The 26,224-nt window shown below is 40.1% G+C and overlaps 6 protein-coding genes across 13 annotated transcripts in view; 1 reads left to right on the top strand and 5 right to left on the bottom strand.

The window, feature by feature from the left end:
* Positions 1-142: 142 nt before the first annotated feature.
* LOC134191332 (secreted frizzled-related protein 3-like) lies at positions 143-4,959 on the bottom strand. The gene is made up of 4 exons (XM_062659937.1): positions 4,369-4,959; positions 3,720-3,905; positions 3,263-3,662; positions 143-409 (listed from the first exon to the last, which is right to left on the bottom strand). Exons 1-4 carry the CDS (start codon positions 4,871-4,873, stop codon positions 382-384), a joined length of 1,119 nt encoding a protein of 372 aa, XP_062515921.1. The 5' UTR covers positions 4,874-4,959; the 3' UTR covers positions 143-381.
* Positions 4,960-5,054: 95 nt separating this feature from the next.
* On the bottom strand, positions 5,055-18,811 carry LOC134190726 (myosin heavy chain, striated muscle-like). 5 transcript variants are annotated; one of them, XM_062659219.1, is made up of 34 exons: positions 18,796-18,811; positions 18,547-18,729; positions 18,251-18,463; positions 16,848-16,984; positions 16,725-16,790; positions 16,254-16,321; positions 16,124-16,197; positions 16,011-16,069; positions 15,669-15,738; positions 15,532-15,605; positions 13,782-13,890; positions 13,622-13,716; positions 13,166-13,350; positions 11,594-11,661; positions 11,290-11,351; positions 11,119-11,235; positions 10,953-11,057; positions 10,305-10,408; positions 10,205-10,247; positions 10,072-10,146; positions 9,942-10,012; positions 9,472-9,544; positions 9,334-9,396; positions 9,215-9,277; positions 7,235-7,360; positions 7,053-7,163; positions 6,907-6,987; positions 6,760-6,834; positions 6,629-6,700; positions 6,519-6,566; positions 6,205-6,441; positions 5,697-5,873; positions 5,523-5,630; positions 5,055-5,454 (listed from the first exon to the last, which is right to left on the bottom strand). In XM_062659219.1, the coding sequence occupies exons 3-34, from the start codon at positions 18,456-18,458 to the stop codon at positions 5,332-5,334; spliced, it is 3,147 nt and encodes a 1,048-aa protein (XP_062515203.1). In that variant the 5' UTR covers positions 18,459-18,463; positions 18,547-18,729; positions 18,796-18,811; the 3' UTR covers positions 5,055-5,331. The 5 variants fall into 5 exon arrangements, with proteins under 5 accessions (XP_062515203.1, XP_062515202.1, XP_062515204.1 ...); XM_062659218.1 differs by having other exon boundaries at positions 6,519-6,569; XM_062659220.1 differs by having other exon boundaries at positions 6,519-6,563; positions 18,796-18,810.
* Positions 18,812-18,928: 117 nt separating this feature from the next.
* LOC134190728 (uncharacterized) lies at positions 18,929-21,147 on the bottom strand. Its single transcript, XM_062659223.1, has one exon. It carries the CDS (start codon positions 21,144-21,146, stop codon positions 19,122-19,124), a length of 2,025 nt encoding a protein of 674 aa, XP_062515207.1. The 5' UTR covers position 21,147; the 3' UTR covers positions 18,929-19,121.
* Positions 21,148-21,552: 405 nt separating this feature from the next.
* Positions 21,553-23,942, top strand: LOC134190729 (tektin-like protein 1). Its single transcript, XM_062659224.1, has 4 exons — positions 21,553-21,982; positions 22,047-22,493; positions 23,270-23,365; positions 23,432-23,942. The coding sequence occupies exons 1-4, from the start codon at positions 21,608-21,610 to the stop codon at positions 23,732-23,734; spliced, it is 1,221 nt and encodes a 406-aa protein (XP_062515208.1). The 5' UTR covers positions 21,553-21,607; the 3' UTR covers positions 23,735-23,942.
* LOC134190725 (intermembrane lipid transfer protein VPS13C-like) overlaps positions 23,887-26,224 on the bottom strand; it is a 31,365-nt gene continuing 29,027 nt past the window's right edge. For all 4 annotated transcript variants that reach the window (XM_062659215.1, XM_062659216.1, XM_062659214.1 and 1 more), the window contains one exon: positions 23,887-24,040. In XM_062659215.1, coding sequence (XP_062515199.1) covers positions 23,981-24,040 — 60 coding nt within the window. In that variant the 3' untranslated portion in view covers positions 23,887-23,980. The remainder of the gene's footprint in view (positions 24,041-26,224) is intronic.
* On the bottom strand, positions 24,264-25,802 carry LOC134190730 (uncharacterized protein K02A2.6-like). The gene has a single exon (XM_062659226.1). It carries the CDS (start codon positions 25,560-25,562, stop codon positions 24,927-24,929), a length of 636 nt encoding a protein of 211 aa, XP_062515210.1. The 5' UTR covers positions 25,563-25,802; the 3' UTR covers positions 24,264-24,926.

Raw genomic sequence — 26,224 nt, forward strand, 5'->3', positions numbered from 1 at the left:
AAATTTGTAAAGACAGAAATTTCAAATGCTCGAGAAAATGACAAATTTCAGACAGATCGTACTCAACGCATGCGCAATTGAGTAACGGAAGAGCTCTGTGACTGTACATATATAGCGCACTCACATTGTAAAAAACCCTAACTGTTATTTCAGTAATTCTCATGTTAGAGCACATTTCTTCTACAACAGCTCCATTAATATCTCTGTTAACTGAGTCTCTTTGTATGGCCAACAAGTCAGGTACAGTCATAGCTACAGTAAGCAATATAGTGTCACATAGTAATAGTAAAGCAAACCAGTCTAGATATTGTGTGACTTATTGTACAGTTTTAACAATAATTAAGCAGCTAAACTTGACACAAATTCCATCTGAGGGTTGCCTCATCTCTTGCCTGTTCTCACAGTTTTCCTGCAAAACATAGCCAAATGCTGTTACTGGAAGCACAAGCAAAATTGCTGCAGACTGTACTCAATGAGATCATAAATCTAATTGACAATCACATTAGTAAATCATAAATTTTAATTGAAAGCAAAAAATTTCAGTGTTTTTAGTTGTAAGTAACATCTGAAGATGCCGTAAAATGCTAACCTGGATATTGGTACACTAAGCAAGTTTAGTCAACTTCAGATGTCAGTAAGATTTACTCGAAGATAGAAACATGCACTTTTACTTAGTTTTCTAAACAAGAATTGTACTTGGCATGTTTCAAGATTTAATTAAATTAAAAACTAAATTAGTTTCCAAACTGCAAGATTTACAGTGAGGGCACTTTCACACTACCACTGATAAAAAATCAAAGTCAAAAGCAAGACAAATGAAGCTAAACTAGATATATGTTTGCCACATACTGACCTAACTGTTTATGTTCAGTTAGGTATGACTGCTTTCTTAGCATTATCCGAACTTGTCATGTAGAATGGAGTACAAAAGTGTATTATGAGTATACAATGGCAAAGAAAGAATCCAAAAACATTGATGGACACAAAAGCCTTACAATAAATGCACATTACCTTACAAATGCTAACTTACGCTGAACTACCAGCTCCTCCTCTTTAAATTAGTACTTCTCTGTCTGTGTCCTATACTACCCAGTGTTTCACCAATATTGGTACAGTAGTCCCTCCCAAGTGCAACCACTCTCATCTGCAACCACCTCCTATTTACGACCATGTGCACATCAGCTGTGCACCGGCCAAATTTGTATAGCAGCTGTACCTCTTATTAGCGACCACCTCCATAATGCGACCAGTGACCTCTAAAACGTGTGAGATGCACCTCTGTTAGCGTCCAACCAGGCCTCTGCGCATGTTCAAAATTGGCGAACACAAAATCCGGGAAGGGCGCGTCTACAACTACTCTTGGAAGCTGTTTGGTACAGTATGTCTCAGAAGTGCAGATGTGGAAGACGGTACTGAGGTAAACCTTGGTGATGATGATCGCGATGAATATCTGTCTGAGAGGGAGGCTGCTGTCTACCCTACGCCAACTTAGGAACTTGCAGAAGTCAAGTAAGCATGTCAAATGTACATCTCCGTTTACAACCAATTTTGACGGGCTTTTAGGGTGGTGTAAATGGGAGGGACCACTGTATCGGTATCATCTAAATTTTGCTTGCTGATACCTCACACTGGTCTGACACCACAGGGGTTAACTAACGGATGTGGTTCTATTATGGCAACTCCTGGAAGTGACATTTGGTCTTGCTTCGCAATCTCAGCAGTAGAAAATAGTAAGGCATTGTGTAAAATTTGCTCAGAAAGCGTTTTGAGAGGTGGGACAAGTTCAAGAACTTACAATAACTCAAATCTTAGAAAACACCTCTAGACAAATTACCCTGACAAGTATAGGGGAGCATTCGATTTGCTGTTCTAGAACTGAAACTGAGGGTGTGTTGCAACTGTTGGAACTGACAGAACCAGAACTAAATTAAACAAAAAATCTGCTTTGTGAACCAGAACTGCTAACCAAAACAATCTCAACGCCTACTACGGCTTCATGAGTTACCAATCCATCCACCAGAGCGACTTCAGCAGTCAACAGCACCCTTTCGTTGACCTTGTGATGAATGCCAATCTTCCTCAAACAGAGCGATAGAGTGCATAAACTATCAGTATTGCTGTCTGTAAAATAGTGCACCATCATATTTCAGGAACTTTGCAGAAAAGTGGCATGTCAGTTCCAGCTCCTTGGATAGAACTGTCAGAACCACTTCAAACAGTTTCAGAACTAAATCAAATGCGATTTCCTTCAGTTCCAGCAGTTCAACTGCCACAACTGCAAATCGAACACACTAGGCTGCGTGTGGATATAGAAAAGAAGTGTAAGCAATGCATAAAGGGCAGCAGTACGACTTTAATCATCTGTCCCCAAGCTCGAGAACTTCATCGTCTTATCGGGGAGATGGTTGCCGTAGACAAGTAAAAGTAGTAATGTTGTGGTAAAGACAAAGCTTTTATTTTGAATCAATACTCTTCCTGATTTAACAGTTAATACTACAACAAAGTATTGAAATGTCAGTATTAGTATTGGTACTGGCCGATACTTGGAAACCGAGGATTTGGTATGGGTAGTATCAGCAAGACTTGATGTCAGTGGAACAATACTAATACCACACTTCTTTGAAAGAACAGTATGTCTTCAATCACTCATACGTCCTGGCACTCCTATTTGAAAGAGGCCGTTTTCAAGGAAATAGGCTACATAAACTTCTGACAGGTTTCATTAAATAAATATAATAGGTAACCACAGCCACTTTGCCACAAGAATGTATTAGCAGCTCAAAATAGACAAAAATACCTATCAGAAGGGACCATTCCAAGACACTGCATGACATGGTTCAGGAAGTTAGACAATTAATAATATCCTTTCCTATTAGCAAACTATTATTACGAATTACTGTATGTACTGTGAACATTTATACACAAGTTAGGACAACATGTAGCATGCTCCACCTAGTAGCTACTAACACAAACCTGAGTGCAATCTGATATACAACAAACTCTTACCAAACATAAAACAATAACTTGCCTACCATACCTTTACTTTAGCATTCAACATCCTTTAGTTGTTAATTAAACTAAAAAAACTATTAGTAATGCAAAAATATTTATGGTATGAGCATTGTAATCAACCACAGTTTAGTTTTCTCATCTAGACTGTAGAGTACACATGTTGCATCTCACGTATTTTATGCAGTATTTAAATATTTCTGGCAACACAAACTGTAACACTAGCCTGGCTTGGCTATAAAATAACACATACCTGATTCTGTATTTCCTCGGTTTTTTCCCTATTTGCTTTGGAGGTGGTACTGGGACTCCATTGCTTATCGGCTCTTCCTGTTTCGTTCTCTGTTTTTCCAGTTTCCTCAACCATTTTGGAATTTCGGTATCCAGTCTGTCTTCCCACTCTGCTACTAAGCTATTAGAAGGCAGTAATAGTCTGTCCCTTGTGATGTCTTCATAGCCACAAATGAGATAGGTTTTGCCAGTGTCCATCTTGGGGCAGCTACATTTGTTAACACCATTCGTCCACAACTCTGTTATTCCAGTCACAGTTGTAGCCATCGGTACAGAGCTTTGGTTGAAGATCTTTTGAAGTTGAAGTTGAATAACTTTCTTACCATTCCTTCGTTTGAATTTCAACATCTGGCCTTTTATAGCTGTTAGAAAACGTATGATATACTTACATGCATACTTCCTAATCAAAGATAAAATACCAAAAACAAAGTTCCCATTTCTGTAGTTTCTGAAGTTGGCTCTGATTCGTTTGGGGCATTTCTCACACCGCGTTTTCACTTTCGGTGGTTCTGTTACAGGCTTCCGTAGCTCTTCAGTTGGGGTAGGAGATGGCACCTCTGGTGAGGTTGGACTAACAGTTGTGGGATCCATTGCCGTTATGGTTCCTATAACACAGGTGTTGCTATACCGCAAGCTACGCTCTCTGTGCTCAGTTTGTTTGCGGAATTAAAACCTGTAGAAAGGGTCTGCCCATGCGGAAGTGCCAATGTCAATATTATCATTCTACCTGGTCATGTACCAAACAGCCGATACTCGAGCTTGCGTATAATGAACAGACTAAACTATCTGGGAACAGCTCCAGCTCAGACCGGCAGTCTATTCTGGTCAACAGAAATATAGCAATCTGCTAGAAGCCTCTCAGGAGAGCCGCCCGTTACACGTCAACCATCGCGACCGCAGATATCTGACCCCTAGTGACACGAGCCGACATGCGACCGCTGTACAACAACGTTTACGTTACACACATAAATCGACCGGTTGAAAAATACGGGTAGCCATGAAACCCTGTTCAGTGATTCTCTTCTTCAACAAACTATCATAACTTTTATTTAATTATAACAACTCCACCTTGCGTGTCTGCCGTTGGTTGAGGGCTTGTTTTTTTCATATCCGTCGGTATACACAGGGCATCGGCCACGTCTGGAAAGTTGTTGCAGTTCAGTCGCCCGTCATAGCTATCGTCCCACCGCACATTAGCGAATTGCCTCATCACCGAGTCACAGCCGGCACGTGCACTCTCACATACATTGCGACAAGGTTTCAACACTAGTTCGAAATCTCCACGTTTGAAACAGACCGGAGCGTGTACAGCGCACATAAAGAAGCTGAGATACGACGAACAGTTCCTTTCGATTAGCTGCACGAAATGACCGAATAGGCGACTGGCTTCCTTTTGACTCGAGTGGCCAACAAAGTTTGGCATCATCGTCCGTTTGTATCCGTGGTTGTAACAGATATTGAAATGTCGCACGTCGAGTGGTTCGCAGCGAGGAGTGTCGTCGAAGAATGAACCAAACGCCCCCAACTTGAAGAAAAGTGTAAACACAACGATTACGTATACACGCGTCAACATGACTATGTCCTCTACAGAGTCGACGACTACCACGACGGAGAGCTTCGAGGTTGTGGGAATACCAAGCTGGACGCGTAAACTTAATAGAAGTTGGGCGGATCTTGATTGGTAGCTATGCCCAGCCTACTTCGCGCCACATAAACATGATAGGAAGGGGATTAGAAAGCGCCGCCACAGCGGGTCGTTATCATAATTGATCGGCTTGTTAAATAGCCACTTCGGCACGTGCGCAAATTCAACAACTGACTGACTAACTGCGTGAGAATTTGTTCAGACACACAGCCATCCGCTGTTGTTTAAAGCTAATGCTACATGTTCATTCGTTAATCTCTCTAATAGAGTGCTCTGCATAATAAGTACACACCCAACAACAGGAAAGTAGTTCTAGTGTGCATTGTAGGGCTCCTGTAGGCTGCAACAGCAACGTTTTACTACATATACGTGTGATGCACTAAACCTCAGTCCTCATCAGTGAAACGAAACACAGAATCTGGATCGTTCCACTCAGCATCATCTTCCCTAGGCTTGAGTTTTTGCTTCTTGTTTAGTTTGGTGTTCAGGATTTGTCTAGGTCTATGAATCTAGATAGCAAGGCAATGCGTTATGCAGCATTCCTTCCAGACATCAACCATCTATCTATGTATCTCACTGGAAATTTTTTTGATGGACGTGCAGGTTGTTCGGCTTCAGGAAAGAGCTCTTTGAATAAGGTCAATTCATATTCAACAGCATCAGAGGATGGCTTATCTTTTCTCATCTGTGAGAGCAACAAGAAATTTATGTATCATCTAGAAGCACTATGGCCACTACTATAATTATAGACCGCAATAGAATGACTTCTATTAGTGGAGACAGACACCTGTGGACTTTTAGACTTTTTGGCAATGATGCTTGATGTTTGTCTTTTTCCAGTTTGCGACTTGATGACTGGATCTCTTGCAGACTGTGACTTGGCCTTTTTAGCAGGAACAGAGGTGGAAAGTGGAGACAGCAAACCATCCTAATGTCACAAGCAACAAAGAACAAAATGAGTTTAACTTTGGTTCTTATAGTAATTAATTAATTACAATAACTCCTCATTAAGTAGTAAGTTTAATAATTTAGCACCCCAAGACTCAGCAAGGGTACAGGTGCATGGATGCGTTGGTCTGACTCCAAAAACTTTGCCAGGTGTCATGCACATGGAGGAGCTTGTTTTTACATTCTTGGAACACAACTGGAAGAAACCAGGCTGGGAAGGCACATAATGGTATTGTTATTGTTCAAATTTAGTTCATGCATCAGGCTACGTTACAATTAAGTGATGGATACACATCAAGTACTATACTTACCTCTGTAGCTTCCGAAGAAGTCGGAGAAGCACAGCCAATAAAAGCCACTGCCTTGCTCTGACTAGCAGTCTGTAGTGTATTCTCAGTCAAAGGCTTTAGAATACTTCGAGGTCGAGCGACAGATTCTAGCCTGATGCTGCTGCTTTTGGGAGTAGTATTTCTAGGAGTAGTAGCCTGTCGTAGGTTGGGTCTGCAGGGTTTTGGAGTCGAGGGAACAATACAATCTCTATGTTGTAACTAAGTGCAATCATAGATGACAGTCACCACAAAATGACCTATGTATGCATCAGATCAGGAACCATCACTCAAATTACCATCACAGGCCTTTGGTGGTTAAGCTGTTTCATTTTGTCCACCTCCTTCTCCTCATTAGAAAGCAATGAATAGCAATAATTAAAGCACACAACACCTAGAATTACAACACCTTGGTTTCAAGTTGAATCCTAAGTTGCTTGATCAACTCTCTCCCAGACTCCAACTCATCAAGTGCAGACCTCTAACAAAGCCACACGCATTTCATTGCTTTATTAATTAAAATATGATTTCACTGATAACCTTGGCTTGTTCAATATCTTCCAGTTCCTTGTTAAGTGTATCAACACAAGACCTCAGGTGGGCAACTTCTACATGCTGAAGAGCAAATCAAAGCACCACTCGTGACAGTGATGAACAAGGGTGTACTGAACATTCCATACAACTCACTTCTTTGTCCTGGTCAGCACGAAGTTGGTCCAATTTGACCACTTCTCGCTCTTTCTGCTGAATGGTACGATGATTTTCTTCCTGTGAGATCAGTTGTTGTCAGGAGAGAAAGAGAATTGTCCAGGTGTTAAAAACAGTGCATCTACTTTGTACTGTTCTACTGTTCGGCATAGTTCATTCATTTGAAGTTCGAAATCATGTTGAGCCTTTTTCAAGTCACTTACAGCTTTGTCCTTCTGCTCCAAAATTAGGACCCTCTAGAAGCAAACAATTGGAAGACAAAATACTCCCCTACTGCCTAATATTAGTTCTAGAAAGTGCATAACACCTGTTGCTCACTGGCTGCCAAATGGTCAGCCGTCTGGGCAAACTGGGCCTTGGCAACTTCTAAACTCTCATTAAGAGAGGATACGTCAGCCTGCAACTGCTGCTTGTCAGCAAGAAGTTCACTGATCTAAACATACAAATTTAAGTGGTAGACTAACATGCAGCACCTACACAGGCAAGAGCATTTCAAATGACAGATGTGATTTGAATCTAAGTTAGAGGAAGCCCTTTTGTAAGTAACATCAATATCATGCTCATGTAATAAACATTGCATTCACTGAGGTTCAATGAATGGCATGCATCAACTATATAAATGTCGGTCATCACTAGTATGTTACCAACTGCAGCTGTAAAGAAATTTCAAGGACAACACAAGCAATGCTCACACTGGCTGACTCTATAGTGCTATATATCCTTCATACATGGTATTGTATACTCGTATGTAGCAATATATTCCTCAATACCTCTGCTAAAATGAAAGCCCATGCCAGACAGTGAAACAGTCTCTTTTGATTTTAAATAGCTTCATAACAACCACAATCAAACTACCCTACTCTGTATCAGTACTGATGTTATTATCCTGTCCTTTCATTTGGAATTGTCAAGAGAAGCCAACTGTTCATCTAACCACATCATTGCATAAAACATCTGTCTAGAAAGTGAAACAAAACACTATGTTTTGATCTCAATGTAATAACTTTAACATATACACAGTATGGCATCCTTACAGGACAAACGTTTAATGTTTTTGTCAACCATAATATAATGAACACACAAAGTTATTAGGGGTCGCCCATAATTATAATTATTGTTACAATCTAAACAATGTTTGAAGTGGTGGGTTGGCCAACAGGCTGTTTGAATTTAAATGCAGAAATCATTGAACATTGTGCATGTGCAGATTTCACATGTCAATGAGGTGATGAAAAGCAGCTTACTCTTTTTGGTGTACAAAAGAGGAAAAGAGAGCCTTTCTTCCAATGCAGTAAAGATGACAGCGATATTACACATGAGTGATCGAAAGTCTGTGGCAGCAATTAAGATGCAGGTCATCATACTCGTAAGGACTTCAGTTGGGCACAAGGGCAAGGTAGTGACAAATACTCAATGGACAGGAAGGCTAGAGACGACATGATAGCTAAGAGTGTTGGAGTTCAACAGGAAATGCACATGCAATCAACACGAAGCTGGATAGGACCGGTTGCTTCCAGCAACTTGATGGTGATATGGGTCTAAATTTAGTATGATTGCTATGGTATTGTGAAACAAAAGTAGCTAGTGGATTCGCTGGTGAAAGTTATAGGAGAAGTAGTTTGACAATTAAGGACAGCTGTTCGGATTACTAAAATTCTAACTTTGTTCTGATTTTAAATCATTCGATAATCATGGACGACCCCTCAGACATCTTCACAAACGAAATGTCTGTATCTGTCAACCTCTAATAATCTCATCCAGATGCACTCTGATGAAACTTTATGTTGACTTTGATTACATTCCAGTAGCAGCAACCTACCAGATCTCTATGCATACGCTACAACAGCCCTGTTGTAGCTGTTTAATATTCAAAAACTTGCCCAATCCTATAACTAAACAACAAGACAGACCAACAATAAAGATAAATCCTTAGGCTAAAAGCAACAAGTAAAACTTCATTAATTCAGCAGCATTCGTGGTTTCCCAATAAAATAACAGTGACAAGCAAAGAGTATATTTTGTTTGAAAATGCTGTTAATATCACAAAATGTCATTGTCACATTTGCATGACTAAGCAATGCCTACAATAGGTGAGATAAAGCTGCTGACATCGAACATTCTTACATTAGACCAGTAGTACCAAGTCATGCACACCAATATGCATGTACGTCAATTAGACAATGTATTGCCATACTGAATTAATGCACCTTCTCATTATGGAGTTTTAATGTGTTGTGTTGTGTTGACCTGTGAGCCTTTATCTTTACAACACTAAAAGTTTGAATACCTTGGAATCTAATGTAGCAACATACGATGAACCTTCCTGCAACTTCTCTTTCAGCAGATGCACCTGCAGCAATATAATGAGAATACTGCACTGACTATAAACTCAATTCAAGTGCCTACTTCATTAGCTAAGTTGGCAGCTTTCTCATTAGCTAAAGCCAGATCCTGTTCTTGAAACTTTATCTACAATACATACATATACAGTATAAAGCCATTTACCAATCACTACAACTACGTTTGGTTATAAATATGTAATACCAAAGCTTGTTGGTAGTGTCCTGATTCTTGTCTTGCTGAGTTCAATTGTTCTCCAATCTCTTCAGTGGTAGCCCTTTCAACGAACAAAACAACATAGCAGTAGCATTAAATTAAGAAAGACCACAACAGGCTATTTAAACAGCACAGAAACGCACTGAGCTAAGAACTGCAACAAGTTACATTATAAAAGAAGATAACTTATTACTTGGAACCATGCAACTGAAACCAAACAATAATTACAGTATGCAACTGAAACCCCACAATAATTACAGTACAGTGTACTAAATAAATTTAATGTACACTGCCCACACATGGTGATAATAGAACTTGTGAGAGAAGCACATCATAGAAAATATACACAATCTGATATCTTTAATTAATCTGGAGGTCACTATTACTCATTAGTCATAGTCAAACAATACAAAACTTGAAAGAAGGTCACAAATAAAGCAAATAAGCACAGAACTCACTTTAATTGATCATTCCCAAGCAATGCAATTTCCAACTGGTTCCTAAGATCAATTTCTCCTTCTTTTGAAGTCTGAACAAACCAGAAATGTAACCGAACTACATACATGTAGCCTATCAATTAATGTATACTTCAAGTTCGCTCTTGAGATCAATTAATGCTTCTTTGATTCCCATCACTTCCATGGCCAGTTGTTCCTTCTCAGTCTAATGACAAAACATCATAGATTAGACGGCTACTACAATAAAGCATTACAAAGCAAACTTCTGTTTCATTCAGAATCTTGGCAACTCGACTTTGCTTGTCACTAGACATCAGAGGTATTGAGAACGTTGAGACAAGTTGCACAGAGCTACAATATCACCTGTCTTTCTCTTGCTGTTGACGTAGGTTATTCAGCTCAGATGAGGTTGTTTTCTGATTACTGAGAGCAACTTCAAGGTCATTGGTTAGCTTAGAAACAGCAGCCTACACATTAGAGAACTAACACTTTCTGTTACACTCTCCTGATGTCAACTATTAGTATTTTCCCATAGTTCACAAACGGTCCTGCTCACGTTAAGTCCAGAAATTTCTACATAATCTACTCAGCTCTACAACATCCATTTAGCAATCTAAATTGGTGACTTGCTTTGCAACAAACCACAAGTTTGCGGTCACCTCATTTATCATCTGGTTGTTCGAATTTAGTAAGTCTTACAAACTTTAAAATCTAACGCAATCTTACAAACTTTGAAAGCTAATGCAATGTTACAGTGTTCACTTCACAATAGCAAGCAACAACAGATACAGATTCTTGTAACATGAACACAAGAATGGTATTAGACATAAGCTTGAAATCTACTGTAATTGCTGTCAGTTCAAGTGCACGCATGCGCATGCACATGCACACACACACACACACACACACACACACACACACACACACACACACACACAAACCATGATACACACACAAACCATGATACATACATTACAAATGTTTAAATTGAGTAATGTCTATATGCCTTACCTCTCTCTCTCTAAGCAGACCAGTGTGAGAACTAAGTTGCTTCTCCAACAGAGCCGATCTGTCAATCAGTCCAGTAATGCTGCTTTCAAGCTCAACTACCTTAGACTGAATACACAGCAAACGTTAGTTACCACATCCACAAAGAAATCAACACTATCCCACAGACCTCCAATCCACATTTTTCACTAACTAAAACATTCACATCAGTCAATGCACTGTCTCTGTTTTTGCTGACAACACTAAGTTGGTCAGAAAGGTCGTGCACTTGGAGTTCTTGGACTTCCTAGAACCAACAGAATAAATACTGAAATAGAACCAAAAATAAAAGCATACGTACATTTTTCTTAAGAAGTTCTGCAATAAACTGATCTGCTTCCAACTTCTGGGAATGTGCACTGTCTGTAGTCAAAGCACCAAAGATTTATTGAGTTCACTTACAATATGACTGTGCACAGACACTGTAACAATACACACAACACTAAACAGATTATACAAGCAGCAAAGACAGCCAGCCAACAAAATAATAGAAATCATAGAGACAATGTAAAGAAAACAGTGGTAAAATACTAAAATTATAACAAGAGAGAGAAAGCATCATAAACATAAACCCACCATGAACTGATTATACATGTAAGTTGTACCTAGTGATTCTCTGAGATCTTTCATTTCACCGTGTAGACCATTCAATTCATTTTCTAACGAGTAAGTCCTATAAATAATCACATCATTGCCGAGAACTTCTTGCTCTCACTTTCCATTGAACCCCCAATGTAATAACAACAATTATAAAAATATTGATTAATTTGTCCTTGCTACATATGCATATTATAATAAATTTGGCTCAGAAATCTTTTGGCAAGCTTCATATGATGTACATGTATGATGCTGATGCCGTCACAATGTCAACACAGTGCATATCTCACACTGCATACGACCAACTGCAAATACAATCTCTCACTTTGAATGACAGCACATTCTATAGTAACCAAAGACAGCGCCCTCTGACTGGCTATCAGTCATAGCTGTCATAAATCCCAAAAAACTATTAAGCACCAAGTCGACATACTTTGCAGCAGTCATCTTAACGCTAAATCAAATCTCATTTTGTACATCTATCTCTAAAGCATACAACTCATGCCAATCAAACAATAGTTAAACTGTTTAACCAATTTTCTCTAACATCTTACACAAGCTGTTGAGCATATAAGAACATATCAGAGTTCTAAGTTTAGAACGAGAACAACAAGTAACGTGCTCACACATCATTACATGCAGAAAGCCAGATCTCTTCTCACTTGGAACTGAGTTAGACATTATAGTTGTCTTCTGTGTTCATTTGTAATAAATTTCATCACCAATTACTTAATAGCTGATATTAACATGGAGGTGAGACACATTAATTACACTAAAGTCTAAGAGATTACATTAATCTCATTCAAGCCTAGGGCAGGAAGTTTCTTCCTACTGTGTACTATAAACAATGTACTGATCTTTCTGTAGTGAGCTTCTTTGGTAGTAGTATAGATGCTAGTCGCTTTATTAATGAAACAAGATTAGTACCATTTCCAGAGAACATCAAATTATTAGACAACAACTACCCACAGAAATGCATGTAAAAGAGGCTTGATCAAGTGTTAAGTATAGTGTAGAGGAACTGTGAATTAGATCCAAAATGAGACTAGACAAAACTGTGGCAAGGTAATGATGATTACAAAACCCTAAACAGTGTATCACTTGCAAACGATGTCCAAGAATAACCATAATAAACACTACAAAGACTATTGCTCAACTTGGCACTTGTGGAACTGAAGCCACCACTGTCAAGAGCCTCCAGACAGTAGATCAGATAGGCAAACCTGGTATATGTAAGACATTAGTTAATCTGTAGGTATGCCACCAGTACAATGGAGTACTCATCCTGTTTCAAACGTCATTACTCATTATTTGTTGAGAGGGAATTGGCTTGACATAATTTAGTAGTTAACCATTGGAAACAACTGTGCTCCAAATAATGTCCTTCAGTCGGTCAGTAAATGAGTCGGTTGATTGACTGTTGATTGTTTAGACAGCAGACAAGCAGGTTCACAACAGGCAAGCAAATTACAAACATACAATATGTATTCTTTATGCTTGTCAGGCTTTATCAAAAGAAGAAGTACATTACAAGATAACAAGAGTGTTATGTCCCATGCTCTGTTATGCATGTACTGTACCTCTCCCGAGAGTTGTGCAGATCAGCTGTACGAAGAGCTATGTTGTCCTCAAGAACTCTTGCAGCCGCTTGATACTGAGCTTGTGCCTGAGTGTACTCACAACTTTTCCGAGAAATTTCTGTCTCGGCATCTCTAAGTTGAGTAGTCAAAGCCGTAATTTTTTCTGTCATTTCAGCATTTCCAACCTGTAGAGTTACAGTATTGAAAGCAACATTGTAGAAATCCATATAAACATAATCATTAGCAACCACACACTACTCCGTGTGCAACAACAACAACAACAACAAATAAGATCCAGACTATTCAAAAGTAGTCTAAAGTCATTTACTAAAATATATGTGCAATAAAAGTATTTACTTAAGGTTTCTATTCATAAGTCACTTTCCTTCTAAAACGCAAAAAACTTCATAATCCATGCTTACCAATTTACAGTTACCATAGTATAATATTACAAACCTCATAATCCTTGATTTTGTCACTTAATGCTTTCATTGTATCCTCCTGAGAAGACTTGACAGTCTCAGTCTTTTTCAGTTGTTCTTTTAGAAGAGCTGCGTAGAAATCAAGTCTACATATTCTAGCATAGCCAACTACACTACCAAACAGCACAACTCACATTTTTCTCGCTGCAGTGAAGAGCAGTGATCGAGTTCCTGTTGAAGATCAGAAGACATAACCCTCAGCTGTTCTGACTGCTCAGCACATTTGTCATCAAGACAAGACAGCTAGAACAACAAGAGTCAACACTACCCATACATACTCTACAATTCTTAGCAATAGTTTCAGCTATGAGCGAGAAAAACGACTTTGTTTACAGTTGTAATGTTTGCAACAATCATATAGTGGTTTTTGAAAGCCTCATAGTTGTGATATTGGGGATGTAAACACAGCTTCATTTACTAGTTTCTAAATAGGTCCACAAATCATACTAATTCATTTTCACATATTTCTTAAACTTTTGTTTGTTTACAAAGAGAGAACAAAAGAAGCCCCTACTAAACAGTAGAATGTATGAAGTGAGCACTAACCATTAGTACAATAGATTGAAAAAAATGGCACACATAATACCACCACAGTGTTTGACTTAATTAATGGCTGACTAAGATTACTTCTAAGAAACTTTGTGATAAACATTCGACAAGATTTCATGCTACACTAGTCCGTTGCAGTGACTGTACACTGGTCCTACTCTGAAGAGCCTACATACCTACAATACCTGCATCGTGTCGGCGTCACCTGTAAACTCAAAGAGTTGAGCCCAATTTTCTGTTTACAAACTAAAGTCATTTCAGTATAGTGTGCCACAACAACATATTACATGTACAGTAGGTAGTCATTCCTAACCATTAACTATGGTAAGTAAGAAAACATAATGAAAAAATCGTGAATCACTTAGGGCGTGTCTCCACTAGGGCTTAAACATGTTTACAACCTGTTTAAGTCTAAACATATTTAAGAATAATGCGTCTCCACTGGCGTTAAACCTGTTTAACTCTAAACCTAAACAGCTTTTGCTAAACATGTTTCAGAGGTAGTTTAACGAAAGTGGTTTAGGTTCAACAGTCACGTGATATAAACGTGCGTTCCAAAACGGTGGATGTTAGTTCTTTCACGCTGTTCTTTCTCTTTCTTTGGAGACTATTGGAAGAAGACAAAACTAGGCAATGTCAGAGAGTGCTTAGACTGATGCAGAGTGTCAGGAGAGAGTCATTTTGGCGAAGACAGAGACTTGTGTCTGTGATTGTTCTTCGGACGACAAGAAGACGATCTCCGACTGTCTGGTGCACAAGAAACGAATTTGTGCGGTACAACAAAGTCCCGGATAATTCTTTTAATAGCCCGGAATAAATGGACAAGTGGAGACGCTGTCTACTAAACATGTTTAGAGTTTAAACATGTTTAATGTTAAACATGTTTAAAGGGCAACAAGTGGAGACACAGCCCTAGATGGCTGTGAAACCACAGTTGACAACAAAGTGTTTGCTCTTTGTGTCCTGCGACAATAATCCCTAATACATTGTATTTCATTTAAAACTGTGCATTTTTGGTAACCTCAAACTAAATTATTTCAATATAGTAAAGATTGTAAACATACACCCACACAAACAAATTCATGCAAACACACACACACACACACACACACACACACACACACACACACACACACAAACAAACAAACAAACACACAGCTTGACCAAATCCTCACTATAACATTGAGTCCTCATGGCTACAATACAACAATTGAAAGTAAAACTGACCTAGTTTCTACTTATACCCTACAGTACAAATTGGTATTAGAACTATTTGCATTACAGTGACTATTTCCACCGTTTTACAACAGAAAAGAACAGACAAGTGTTTCAAACCTTCAATTCCATAGACCTTAGTGATGTTGTATACAAATGTTCTTGTTCTTTCAGCTGAATCTCCTGTTCATTGCCTGTTAACACCGGATTACAAAAATCTCATTTATTGAAATGTTTTGCTTTGGTATAAGAAATACAGCGTTTCTTCAGCTCATCGTGTTTCTTCCTTTGAGATACATCTAACTCTCGAAACTTGGTCAACAGTTCCTGCATCACATAATTGCTGCACATCATCATGCTGACAAGATTACATGTAGACAGATGCAAACACCCAGCCAGAAAACAAACAAACAAACAAACAAACAGACAGACAACATACAGCAGACACACAGACAGAGAGACAGACTGTGGACATTTAGTTGCTCATGATGTAAAAGCTTGATTTAAATGGAAAATTAATCAGACAGACAGACAGACAGACAGACAGACAGGCAGGCAAGCTACACATAGAAGGAAGACAAACAACAACATCACAATACATCATGTTGATCCAAAAGCTGCCTTTCTTGCAATCGAAGCTCGTCTCTGTCACCTTCTCCTACATTGCAAACACAATCCTATTTCGTGATTTCTAAAATCAGTTTAGTCCAACCTCTACAAACACTATCTGCTAGCCGATTGGCCTGCTCCTTTAGAGCACCACATAATTGTTTTGTAGCATAAATCCTTTAACGACACCAAACAATTACAAACATCTCCAACAAGACGTGTTAAATATGAACCTATGCTGTATCTCTTGCTGGCTGGTTTGCTCATTTTGAAGCATAGAACTTAGCTTCTCACATTTCAGCTATCAAAATTGTTAGAATGTCATTAGCCACTAACACTAATAGCAATATGATAAGACATGGTGTCAGTTGCTTCACTCAGAAAAAACAGTTCCTGTCACTAGTGCATGCATTTCATACATTTTCGACAGCTTTACTACAATTAGAAACTTCCAAATGTCTATCAATATCTTATAAATATCAAGTTTGTTGTTGCTAATTAATACATAAATTTTTGATAAAATTTGGCACATCATGACAGCATACTTAGCAAATACAAAAACAAACTAAAAAGTATAGATGGTCAAGCAATTTCACACAAGACCAATGATTGACTTTGATATTGAGTAAAACATTTGGCAATAATATAAATTACAGAATTCCGTGGTCTTACAGACAAGTCATGTTACAATGTTATGCACATACCTGAAGATCGATCATGTTTTTCTTCTGCTGTTCTGCTGTCTTTACTGTCTCCATCAGCTGTCTTTCCTTGTCAAGAAAAAAGGTAAGAAAGATTTTCCCTCAAAACAGAATGACAGCTGAAACCTTTTCATCAAGCATCATCTTTGTTGATGCTCTTTCTTGTTCATATTTACTCAAATCACGAAAAACAGACATGTGAATCTGACTCACACGCTGAATTTGCAGATCACTTCTTTCACCAACTTGTTGAGCATCAACCTCTAAATGCAATAAAGAAACCACTGAAATCCTAGTTAATTAATGCTTCATTCACTATGCAACTCAAACAACTATAGTGATGGACATGTAGTTGACATGTACACAGTACTGAAACAATAAACTCCACAACAAGCATTAACATAAGTAAGTTACATAAGAACTAAACTGCCTCTGCCTTACTTGCTGCACTAAATTGTTTGTGCTGTTATTTGCTTCTTTTGGTTGTTATTGTTGTTGCTGTTGTTGTTGTTGTTGTTGTGTGTGTGTGTGTGTGTGTGTGTGTGTGTGTGTGTGTGTGTGTGTGTGTGTGTGTGTGTGTGGTGAAAGTCCTCACTAAAAATTCCAACAGGGTACCCCATGGAACCTTGTATTTCCAATAGTTTCCTGGCCAGGGAGAGAAAATACTAATGCTAACTTCAGCTTTGGCAAGCTGAGGATGGTCTGAGGCTTAGACATGCTAGGCCAGTCATCTGACCGTGTATTTGCTACTACTCGCAGCATACAGCATGTTCTCCTGCATGAAAACTCCTGTGATGTCACAGCCCATAGTGGGTACCGTACTGGTGGATTTCGGTTCCCATGGGTGCATTCGATTTGCCCATTCCAACCATTCTGAAATGAAGGGTATGCTGTCCAAGCGAGTGACGCCTGCACAATTGTATCTGTATGTCTGTCGTCATGGCAGTTTACTGCACATGTATGGTTTGCGGTTTGAGCAAAACAACACAGGTATTCCTTTCATTCTGGCACCTCTGTAAACCAAACCACAAATTAACTGAGTAAACCTTGGCCGATTACTCCGGAATGGTTGGAATGGGCAACTTGAATGCACCCAGGTGTGTGTGTGTGTGTGGTATTAAATGTATGCAATCAAAGCATGTACTCTAATTTGTTTGCAACTTCAGTCTTCTTGATCAATGCCTTCTAAAGGTTGGATCAGTTGCACATTTAAGTTACAGCTAGCAAACTCTACTGTAATTTCATCTGTAGCAATTATCAAGCCAACTATTACTCTTCCTTAAATTAAACCTCCAATTTACAAGAATTTCGTTCCTCAAATGTTCTAGTCCATTACTGGTACAACGTTTAATTAAATTAAACAAAAACCCTCTGAAGCTACACTTACACAACACTGTAATCTTACACACTTACACAACTACATCTAAATATATAGCATCGCGGTGGAGGAATGTATGCATTGACCTAACTAGGTCTCGCGCACCAAAGTCTGGTCTGGCTACACGAGCGATACGTAAAGTATGTCAAACCTTGCACAGTCGCTCTTTCTACTTCCATTTGTCTACTTTCGTGTGACACAATTAGAGGTCTCTGTCTAGGCACCAGTTGCCTCTGAGACGTCTGAAGTGAATGGTAACGCGTCATTTGTCCTCGAACAGGCTCCTCGGACTCCAGCCTCAATATGGGCGCGGGAGGCCTATGAGAATCAGACTGACGTTGATGCTGTAGAGTCTGCATGACCGCTACAATTCATTCATAAAAAACAAAAACACTTGTTCAGAGCCAAAAGTACAAAAAAGACCAAAATCATGTATTTATTAGATACCCTAGGCTTACTGACGTCTTCCGCTCTTATCACGATTTGAAATGCAAGAAGATTCAGCAAGGATATGAAGCCGCTGGACAAACCAGTGATATCAGTCATCTTCCAGTCAAACTTGCGCCTGCAGGACGTAGATGTAAAAACCGCCACGGGCTGAAAGCAGACAACTGCTATCCCGGATATACACTACAAGTTAATATCAACTTTACGGTCACTTGCCAAACTCCTTGCCCGAAATACAATAAACAATACCTTTCTTCGTGACTAGCAATCTGGAGTAATCTGGCCTTCTTTGATTTCGACTTCTTGAACCACGTGATTAGCAGTTTCTCGTAAAAAAGTTTCATATTTCAAAATTAGTTTCATTTGCTGTTACATGGTTGTGCAACAGTTTGATTAAATAAGCGTTTATTATTCGCATCAGCAAGAATTGTAAACATAATGCTGCATTTGATTTTAATTAACAAGTATTGAACTCAAGAACATGACTTTGTCATAACAAATTCTAAAAGCATAGAATTAAATATCTATAGTGAACCATTACTGTCAAAAATAGGTGCGACAACTAATCTTGCCTCTTACAACAGTTCTTTGCTCACGATCTCATAAACCATCCGCTCTCTAAAGTAGGGCATCTGTTCTTGTGTGAAGTCTATACGTGCGTCCCTAGACGTGTATTCAGCATACTGGCAAGCAAATACACCACAGTCACTTCCATTCATCTGTTCTGGAATGTCCTGAAGTGACTCATATCTCCATCCATCCATCGAAAACGACTTTTTTAGCTTGTCCTGTGATTCTTGTGGCAAATACTGAGCAAGCAACCGTAGGCACTTTGTATTGGATGCCTTCATGGAGTCGAAATAGCAGATGCACTTGGCACGGAAGTCGATGGTAGCGAGACACCAATGTATTCCCAGGTGAATCGGGAGCAGCACCAGGTCCATATTGAATATATTCACTTTCTTTGTCCATCGTCTCACTCGACTATACCCGTTCTTCAAGAGTGTTGGGTAAAAGAAGGTATTGAACACGTGAACTTTAGGAAGGTTGGGTTGCTTCCTACTTCTATCTGCGATGAGATTAAAATAAAAGTTTATGATCTCGTCGTTAAGCCACTCCATCCCGGACAGAGTAGCGATGTCTCGTCGCTTAATTTGAATGTTAAACAATTCTGAAAGAATCTCATCTGCCGGACCAGCAGAAAATGCCCTGTTGACTATCATTGTTTGGTTTGCTGTTAGAGGAACAAATAGATCTGTCGTATGTGACTGAAGATATAATTGCTGTACCTTATGTTCTATTTCTCGTTCAATGTCTGCAGTATACTGTTGATAATCTTCCCTCTCCTTGTTCACAATAGTTATTTTCTGCTCTAAATTCATGTTACTCTCATCTCGTCTAGACTTGAAACCATCCAGCCATATTTTATTATATGGAGTCCTTCTATAAGCAACTGGTGAAACATGCTCGGGCAGGAGTTGCACTGGTTTCATCTCAGGAGAATCCAGTATTTCAACTACTTCAGGTGTTGTAACCCTTCTACTGACACTGTGAAGGTTCAGTGATTTCTGTCGACGCGTAGTTCCTAGATACATGACATCTTGACTACTGAGTGCTGGGCTGTGTGTAGATAGCTGTGGTATCTCTTTTATTTCTGACGTTGGGATATAGGTACGTGCACGTTCCCGTTCAGCTTGCTTGGCATCAAGTGACATACCTACATCTACCTGTTGCTGGCTTTTAACTGGTTTTTCAGCAACGCTGAATGATAAAATACTCTTTGCATCACACAGACGATCTTCAACAGAAGTTTGCTGTTCTATTTTAGAAACAACAGTTGACTGGGTTGATGCTAACTGATGGCCAAGGCCAGTTGGATGAAATAATCGTGGTACGGTATGATGAGTCGCCTTATCTTGATCAGAAATTTGCAAACTACCATCAGTTAATGAACTAAGAAGGTTCAAATACTGTCTTTTCTCCTGTGCCCGTTCCAAGTTCCTTGCAGTCAGAGAGTTGACTTGATACTGACTATACCTCTTTGACAACTTCTCTCGATATTTTTCTTTCTCAGCCAACTGCACAGGATTTCTATTGGCCACACGATACCGAACGTAGGGATGAAATAATTGGCTACTTTTCTGTTCACTTTGTTTCGAACGACGACATACAGTCGATCCTTTACCTCTCTGATGTGACACATGAGACTGTCTAGTGTGTGACAACCCTCCAACATCTCTCTCTGCAACAGTATTTGTCTCTGGTACGGGAAGCACTGTCAGATCAATTACATCCACAACGTTCCCCGTGGGCAGAGGTCGTTGGAAGGTACTATGTTTGACGTACGCATCAGAGCGGACGGTCAAATCTCCCAAAGTGACATCGTCTTGGACCTCTGTCATCAAGCTGTTTTCCTTTTCCTCGACTTCCTCGTTGCCTACTAGATTCGTCCGAAACACAGACGACACGGCCATGTAGCTAGACTGAAGAACTTCATACAGTCGATCAACGTATCTTCTCGTTGTCCGTTGGCGTTTGCTCTGCCCATGCACTTGCTTCTCCTTCACCTGCCGTTTAGTGTTCGTAGCACATCGCTTCATAGCTACGACACTTGTTCGCTTTTGGCGCATGCGCAATCAATTAATTCCTACATAACAATTGCCTCGATTACCAGATCATGTATGTATTCTAGCCTAATTAGTAGACATTAAATTACATGACAGGTTGATGTCATGTAACATGACGTTTAGGGAACATGTTACTACCTTTTTAGTTAACTTCGATTATTTAGCTAGTTATAAAATTTAATAAAAATTCCTAGTCTAGTTATTGCAGCAACTGCTGTCGTTTATTTGCAACTATACGTAGTAGCACTGAGATAGTTCACGGTTGCACTTGTCTTTCAATGAAACAGCAAAAGCCGAACCACCCACCGATTGCGTGGCAATGCAGAGTAACCACTATCACGTGCACTTGCAGAAAACCCACTTCAGTTGCCTAGTGACACTTCTGTTGACAGGCAGCTGGTCTAGGCGCAGCTGCAGGCGAGCAGCGAGTAGCTATGAGTGCTACAGCTGCCACCCGTCCGATTGGCCCCGAATCTTGGCAGTGTGGCACGATAAAAAACATCAAGCTCTCGCAGGCAATTGTCTCTCGTAGCGAGAGAGGGGTGAGTGGCAGCAAATCTCTGGATGCGCTCCCTACTTTGCGTGACGCCATCACCGAGGCAAACAACGGAAGAATACACGACTACATGAGGGACACACGAGCGGTAGCCGAGCGGCTGAGGGAGAGTCTAGTTCAGACAAACGAAGAGATAAAATCACTGAATCGCTGCAAGGAGAGTCTCGAAAAGGCTTTGGAATACAAGAGGAAAGATATCGCTTTGAATCATCACTCTAAATTTACACGGCAGACAAGACCTCAAAGAGAAAAAGTGCGTAAAATGTCATCCTCAGGGAGGCCTCTTCCTCCTACTCATTTGTTGATTGTTTCTATAGAAACCAGATGGTGCAGATGAGCTGTTGAGCGCTGAGCGCGCACATTTGTTTAAGCTAAAGAAACGTCTAGAGTTATGTCTCCACAAAGTTCAGCAGCATCTACTTTACTTGGCGAGCATTCGAACAAACCTGTGTTCGATTTTCAGCGAGAGGTCTCGAGTTTTGGATCTTATTTGTCATTCACGAGCTTCAGCAAATATAAGTAAAGGGAAAGTTGATGGCAATAGGCAACGACGTACTTCTAGTGCTAAGGCGGATCCACTGAGTTCATATAGCCCTGCTGCAGCTGCAGCACTTAATGAGTCTTTAGTTGCTCGAAGGCAGTCAGCACAACTGAGAAGTGAGAGTGCTTCAGCAATTGAACATGCAAATCGTCTTCAAATGGCATCTCATATGTCGGTCAATGAAGGGTTGACTCAGAAACTGGCCGAAACTATAACTCTAAAGGTTTGAATTCTTTTAAACTGCATAGGACACACACACAGACACACACACACACACACACACACACACACACACACACACACAGACACACACACACACACACACACACACACACACACACACACAGACACACACACACACACACACAGACACACACACACACACACACACACAGACACACACACACACACACACAGACACAGACAGACACACACAGACACAGACAGACACAGACACAGACACACACACAGACACACACACACAGACACACACACACAGACACACACACAGACACACACACAGACACACACACAGACACACAGACACACACACACACACACACACACACACAGACACAGACACACACACACACACACACACACACACACACACACACACAGACACACACACACACACACACACACACACACACACACACACACACACACACACACACACACACACAGACACACACACACACAGACACAGACACACACAGACACAACGCCACGCCACGCCACGCCACGCCACACAGACAAGGTTTTGTTTCCAATGTCTGTCACATGTAATGACAGAGAGCCAGAATTGACTTGCTCACTCTTAGACTAAGTCACAACAGTCTTCATCCCTTTCTTTAGTGTTGAGTACTCAGTGTGGTGAATGCCAGACATGCAATGTCTTTGTCCAATGGAACCAATCCACTGGCTTGCTTGCAGTATCCTAAAGGATCGATTTGGAGAAGCCAGTAATCTAATTTTGTTGCTCTTCTTGTTTCATAGCAACATCTGAAACTAGGAATTGGTGACACCAAAATGGCTACTCACCGTGCAGAACGCTGGTATGATACTCAGAACTTAGCAAGAGGATACGCCCTTGTAAGTCTTATATAATCAGACCCTTCTTTCTACATGGTTCCATTGTTGACACAAACTTGTCCTCAGGGACCTGTTTCAATGTCTGACATTAACACCAGTGAGAAACTTGAGCGTCCATTAGTTCAAGTGTACCAGCGTCACCCAGGATCTGATCTTACTGAAGCCAAGCAGTTGATTAAAGCAGCTTACGGACTCGACCAGTCCATAGCCAACACTAAACGCAACATTGGTCTTCTAAAACTGGCAAGAGAGCGACTCGAAGATGACGTTCGTGACAAAAAAGCAGCTGCTGTCATTGATGGAAAGATAGTTCGTATGCGAAGACGTTGTGGTGACCACCGCTGGGTGATGGGCAGCACAGTATACTAACAGTCAACTAGAATGTTGACTTTTATGCATGAATATGTGGTGTAGTGCAGTGTAACTGCAGTGTAGCAGACTATTTAGCTGTGTAGATGGTAGTGTGTTGCAAGTTTGTTGTACTGATATCTACTGTGGTGTAATTGGTCAAGGTGAAGCGATTCAGCAATATCAAAACATAATCACAATCAAAGAAAGCAGAAATGACTCTACGAGTGTCTAACAGCAGCTACATCTAGTCTAAGTTTGAGATGTTCACTGTTGACTTGGGTATGAAAACCAGTCCAGTGCTTCTTGGACTTTGCGTATCACATACTGCAAGAAAATGCTACTAGCCAAAGCATAGATGTATACACATACCACACACACCACACACACTAATTGTATATACACTACTTCCACTAATTACCAGAAAAAGAAAAAATGTATTAGTATTGACTCTCCTTAGCAACAAAGAGATTTCTTAAGCCTGGCTCAAATATCTGCCTGGCAGCTATGCCAGCTATTACACTATATACATTAATTGCACTACTATGGTCACATGGTGACCATGGCTGTCTTGATCAAGCTACAACTGTTGTTTTGAATAAAACAAGTTCTGTTATGTCTGGCACCCACTCAGCAAATACTGTATAAACAGTCCTGTACACATGTACATCTACATGACCTCCTATTATGTCTCTCTGCTATACTGGAAAGCTTGTCTTTGTAACGTGTTATATGTCTATATTTCACTAAGAGAAACAACGCCTACAGTCTACTAGTAGTCTAGTCTAGTGTCCGTACACTCATACTACTTAGTCTACCCTACAGCCACTTTTCTTTAAAAACAAAAAAAAGGAGAACTTCCGTGAGTGTTCTACAAATCCAACGCAAATTTTCAACTACTTATAACTAACATAGTCCTTCAGATATCTTGGCACTTTCACCTCTCAAACACTTCTAGTAACTCTCGCTGGTCACAATACATCTTCCTTGGGTACTTCTTTCACTGTCATTTCTTTTGGTGTTGGTCTCACTGTTTGGTCTTTCGGTTTCACTGTTTGCCCAATTTGAGTTGGCTCTTTGTCAACTTGACTTGAGCTATCATATTGCTTCAGTGGACTTTCCTTTGTCTTCTTTAGATGAACTCTATTTCGTCTGTATGATTTGCCTGACTCTGTATTGAGCTCATATGAACGGTTGGGTAGAATTTTAGTAATCACCGCCTATTTCCATTGTGATGGTTGCTCTTGCCTGTCAATGGCTGCACTCTTACTACCTCTCCCAGTTCCAATGCTGGTAAATCTTTTGCCCGTCTGTTGTATCTTTCGACTTGTTTCTCTTGGCGTGCCACTAATGCTTTTGCAGCACCTTCCACCATCTTTGGATGTAGTGTTGTGTCCTTTGCTGGAAGCAATGTCCTTGTTCTTCTATTATACAATCTCTGCGCTGGACTCAACTGGACACCCTCGGTGGGAGTGTTGCGATATTCCAACAATTCAAGCCACAAATCCATCTTAGAATCTGCTGCTTTCTTCATGAGTGTTTTCACTACTTTGACCGCACTCTCTGCCTTTCCATTGCTCTTCAAATATACCGGGCTTGATGTTGTGTGTGTGAATTCCCAGTTTTGTGTAAATTCCTCAAACGCCTTAGACACTAATTGTGGGCCATTATCAGTGATAAGCTCATTTGGAATACCATGTCTTGAAAACTGTTCCTTTAGTGCTCGAATAACTGCACCTGATGTTGTCTTTTCTAGACAGTCCACATCTATAAAACTGCTTAAGTAGTCTGCAATGACAAGGTATTCATGATCAGCACAACTACACAAATCTGCTCCAACTTCATGCATAGTCGTTCTGGAATGAAGTGTGGTTTCAAACTCTCTTTCTGTTGCGTAGTCTCAAACTTTCTACATGTTTTGCATCTTTCTACTCTGTCCTTGACTTGTGAACTCATGCCTGGCCTGTAGAGGTTATCTTTGGGTCTTTGTATGCAGCTGTTTACCTCCATGTGTGATGAGTGTATTCGTTGTAACATTAGAACTCTCATACTCTGAGGAACTACAACTCTCTCCTCGAAAATTAGTCCATTCTGAACTGTTAATTCATCTCTGGTTTTATGAGACTCAATGTCTTGTGCTTTGTTTCTGGCCATCCCTCTAGTATCACCTTCTTTAGCTCTGTCAATGTCTCATCTCTTGCTGTCACTTCATTTATCTGCTTCAGTCTTTCCTCTGAAACTGCCAGACTTCCTCCTGTAGCCTGCAAAATCTTGTCTTCTTCTTCTCCAAACATGAGAATGTCCCCCTCACTGTCTCCTGTCTCATCAGTGAGGTAGGCTCTCGATAGCAAATCTGCTATATACATTTCACTTCCTTTTTTGTACTTCACTGTCACATCGTATCGTTGTAGTCTCAACAGCACTGCTTGTAAACGCTTCGGAGCTGCTGCTAGTGCTTTCTGCTGTATCATCTCCAATGGTTTATGATCCGATTCCACAATGACTGGTAGT

Source organism: Corticium candelabrum, chromosome 15, assembly GCF_963422355.1.
Source record: "Corticium candelabrum chromosome 15, ooCorCand1.1, whole genome shotgun sequence".
Taxonomy (NCBI): Eukaryota; Metazoa; Porifera; class Homoscleromorpha; order Homosclerophorida; family Plakinidae; genus Corticium; species Corticium candelabrum.